Source organism: Lampetra fluviatilis, unplaced genomic scaffold (assembly GCF_964198595.1).
Source record: "Lampetra fluviatilis unplaced genomic scaffold, kcLamFluv1.1 SCAFFOLD_237, whole genome shotgun sequence".
NCBI lineage: Eukaryota > Metazoa > Chordata > Hyperoartia > Petromyzontiformes > Petromyzontidae > Lampetra > Lampetra fluviatilis.
In genome coordinates this window covers 112,501-116,520 of record NW_027621176.1, presented here as the reverse complement: position 1 = coordinate 116,520, position 4,020 = coordinate 112,501, and the positions used below count along the sequence as shown (strand labels likewise).

General features: G+C 61.8%; 1 protein-coding gene across 1 annotated transcript in view; it reads right to left on the bottom strand.

Moving 5' to 3' along the window:
• Window positions 1-2,978: 2,978 nt before the first annotated feature.
• LOC144954887 (uncharacterized) overlaps window positions 2,979-4,020 on the bottom strand; it is a 4,489-nt gene continuing 3,447 nt past the window's right edge. Inside the window, exon 2 of the mRNA XM_078885277.1 lies at window positions 2,979-3,559. Coding sequence (XP_078741403.1) covers window positions 2,979-3,559 — 581 coding nt within the window. The remainder of the gene's footprint in view (window positions 3,560-4,020) is intronic.

Sequence of the window (4,020 nt, the reverse complement as noted above, 5' to 3'; positions counted from 1 at the left end):
CCCACAGACTCAACACTGCCCACAGACTCAACACTGCACCATAGACTCAACACTGCCCCATAGACTCAACACTGCCCCATAGACTCAACACTGCCCCATAGACTCAACACTGCACCATAGACTCAACACTGCCCCATAGACTCAACACTGCCCCATAGACTCAACACTGCACCATAGACTCAACACTGCCCCATAGACTCAACACTGCACCATAGACTCAACACTGCCCCATAGACTCAACACTGCACCATAGACTCAACACTGCCCCATAGACTCAGCACTGCACCATAGACTCAACACTGCCCCATAGACTCAGCACTGCACCATAGACTCAACACTGCACCATAGACTAAACACTGCACCATAGACTCAACACTGCACCATAGACTCAACACTGCCCCATAGACTCAACACTGCACCATAGACTCAACACTGCCCCATAGACTCAGCACTGCACCATAGACTCAACACTGCCCCATAGACTCAGCACTGCACCATAGACTCAACACTGCCCCATAGACTCAGCACTGCACCATAGACTCAACACTGCGCCATAGACTCAACACTGCCCACAGACTCAACACTGCACCATAGACTCAACACTGCCCCATAGACTCAACACTGCCACCCACAGACTCAACACTGCCCCATAGACTCAACACTGCCCCATAGACTCAACACTGCACCATAGACTCAGCACTGCCCACAGACTCAACACTGCATCATACAGTGAGAGAAGCAAGTATTTGATCCCCTGCTGATTTTGTACGTTCGCCCACTGACAAATAAATGATCAGTCTATAATTTTAAAGGTTTATTTGAACAGTGAGATACAGAATAACAACAACAAAAATCCAGAAAAACGCATGTCAAAATTGTTATAAATTGATTTGCATTTTAATGAGGGAAATAGGGGAGGGTGGAGTGGGGGGGGGGGTGGGTGGAGTAGAAGGTGGGGGAGTGGGGGTGGGGGGAGTGGGGGAGTGGGGGGGGGGGAGTGGGGGGGGGGTAGTGGGGAGTGGGGGAGTGGGGGAGTGGGGGGGGGGTAGTGGGGAGTGGGGGGGGGAGTGGGGAGTAGAAGGTGGGGGTGGGGGGAGTGGGGGGGTGGGTGGAGTGGGGGGGGAGTGGGGGGGTGGGTGGAGTGGGGGGGGAGTGGGGGGGTGGGTGGAGTGGGGGGGGAGTGGGGAGTGGGGGGGTAGGGGAGGGGGGGGAGTAGGGGAGGGGGGGAGTGGTGAGAGTGAGGGTGGGGGGGAGTGGGGGAGGGGGGAGTGGAGGGAGTGGGGGTGGGGGGAGTAGAAGGTGGGGGTGGGGGAGTGGGGGGGTGGGGGGAGTGAGGGTGGGGGAGTGGGGGGAGTGGGGGTGGGGGGAGTGAGGGGAGTGAGGGTGGGGGAGTGGGGGAAGTGGGGGAGGGGGGGGTGGGGGGAGTAGAAGGTGGGGGTGGGGGGAGTGGGGGGGTGGGTGGAGTGGGGGTGGGTGGAGTGGGGGGGGAGTGGGGAGTGGGGGGAGTAGAAGGTGGGGGTGGGGGGAGTGGGGGGTGGGTGGAGTGGGGGGGGAGTGGGGAGTGGGGGGAGTAGAAGGTGGGGGTGGGGGGAGTGGGGGGGTGATTGGAGTGGGGGAGGGGGGAGTGGGAGGGGGGAGTGGGAGGGGGGAGTGGGAGGGGGGAGTGGGAGGGGGGAGTGGGAGGGGGGAGTGGGGGGGGGGAGTGGGGGGGGAGTGGTGGGAGTGAGGGTGGGGGGAGTGGGGGTGGGGGGAGTAGAAGGTGGGGGTGGGGGGAGTAGGGGAGGGGGGTGGTGGGAGTGGGGGGGTGGGGGGAGTGGGGGAGGGAGGAGTGGCGTGGGAGTGATTATGGGTGGGGGGAGAGGGGGGAGTGGGGGAGGGGGGAGTGGAGGGAGTGAGGGTGGGGGGAGTAGAAGGTGGGAGTGAGGGTGGGGGGAGTGGGAGAGGGGAGTGGGGGAGGGGGGAGTGGAGAGGGGGGAGTGGGGGTGGGGGGAGTAGAAGGTGGGGGTGGGGGGAGTAGGGGAGTGGGGGGAGAGGGGGGAGTGGAGAGGGGGGAGTGGGGGTGGGGGGAGTAGAAGGTGGGGGTGGGGGGAGTAGGGGAGTGGGGGGAGAGGGGGGAGTGGAGAGGGGGGAGTGGGGGGTGGGGGGAGTAGAAGGTGGGGGTGGGGGGAGTAGGGGAGTGGGGGGAGAGGGGGGAGTGGGGGGGTGGGGGGGAGTGGGGGGGGTACAAGTGGCACGTCACCCGCCCCCTCGTGTCCGCGTCGTCGGAGGCCACAACTCTGCACGTTGAGAGACAGCGGCAGAAGAGGAGGGGGGGAGGGGGCGGAAAGAGAGAGAGAGATTAGAGAGAGAGAGAACGGAGAGGAAAATAGAGAAAGAGAGTGAGGAAAAGAGAGATTTAAGAGAGAGGAAAAGATGAGAAAAAAAATTTAAAAAATGTTTTTAAAAAAACGCGTCCCCGTGATCACGTCTGCAGCGGTTTCAAACGAAACCGCCGAGTTGTTCGCAGACAGAGAAAAGAAAATGAAACAGAGATAAGAGAGAGAGAAAACGGAGAGGAAAATAGAGAAAGAGAGTGAGGAAAAGAGAGATTTAAGAGAGAGGAAAAGATGAGAAAAAAAATAAAAAAAATGTTTTAAAAAAAACGCGTCCCCGTGATCACGTCTGCAGCGGTTTTCAAACGAAACCGCCGATTTGTTCGCAGACAGAGAAAATAGAATGAAAAAGGGCGAGGAAAAGACAGAGATGAGAGAGAGAAAACGGAGAGGAAAATAGAGAGAGAGTGAGGAAAAGAGAGATTTAAGAGAGAGGAAAAGATGAGAAAAAAAATTTAAAAAATGTTTTAAAAAAAATGCGTCCCCGTGATCACGTCTGCAGCGGTTTCAAACGAATCCCCCGATTTGTTCGCAGACAGCCGCAAACCCCCCCCCCACCACCCCCCCCCCACCACCCCCCCCCCCCACTCCCCCCCACCACCCCCGTCACTTCCCGGGCCTGCCGTGCGTGACCTGGTGCCGCCGCAGGTTGCCCAGCTGCACGAACCGGCGGCCGCATTCTGCGCACCGGAACGGCCTCTCCCCGCCGGCGTGCGTCCTCCGGTGCTTGAGGAGGGCCCCCGAGAGGGCGAAGGCCCGGCCACATTCGGGGGCAGCGGTGCGGCCGGTCCCCCCGTGTGTGTCAGCTGGTGGCTCCTGCGGTGGGGCCGGTCGCCCGAACCGACGGCCGCACTCCTCGCAAGCGTAGGGCTTCTCTCCGTCGTGCGTCCTCCGATGGGCGCGCAAATTGCCCCGCTGGGCGAAGCCCCGGCCGCATTCGGGGCAGGCGAAGGGACGTTCGCCCGTGTGGGTCCGCCGATGGGCACGCAGGTCGCCAGCGTGGTCCGTGGCGTATGGGCACGTGGCGCAGGAGTAGCGCTTGGTGGTGGTGGTGGTGGTGGCGGTTGTGGCGGTGGCGGTGGTGGTGCGGTGGGTGCGTTGGACGTGGTTGCGGAGGGCGTTGCGGCAGAGGAACTGGCGGGCGCAGAGAGGGCACGGGACGGTGGTGACCTGGACGCGGGCGCCGGCTGTGTGGGGGGGGTAGAGAGAGGGTGGGTGGGTGAGTGGGTGGGTGGGTAGGTGGATGGGTGGGTGAATGGGTGGGTGGGTGAGTGAATGGGTGGGTGAGTGGGTGGGTAGGTGGGTGAGTGGGTGGGTGGGTTAATGGGTGGTTGGGTGGTGGGTGGAGGTGTCGGGGAGGTGTGGGGAGAGAGACGGTGAGTGGGTGGGTGAATGGGTGGGTGGTTGGGTGGGTGGGTGAGTGGGTGGGTGGGTAGGTGGATGGGTGGGTGAATGGGTGGGTGGGTGAGTGAATGGGGGGGTGAGTGGGTGGGTAGGTGGGTGGGTTAATGGGTGGTTGGGTGGTGGGTGGAGGTGTCGGGGGGGTGTGGGGAGAGAGACGGTGAGTGGGTGGGTGAATGGGTGGGTGGTTGGGTGGGTGGGTGGGTGAGTGGGTGGGTGGGTGAGTGGGTGGGGTGGGTGGGTGAGT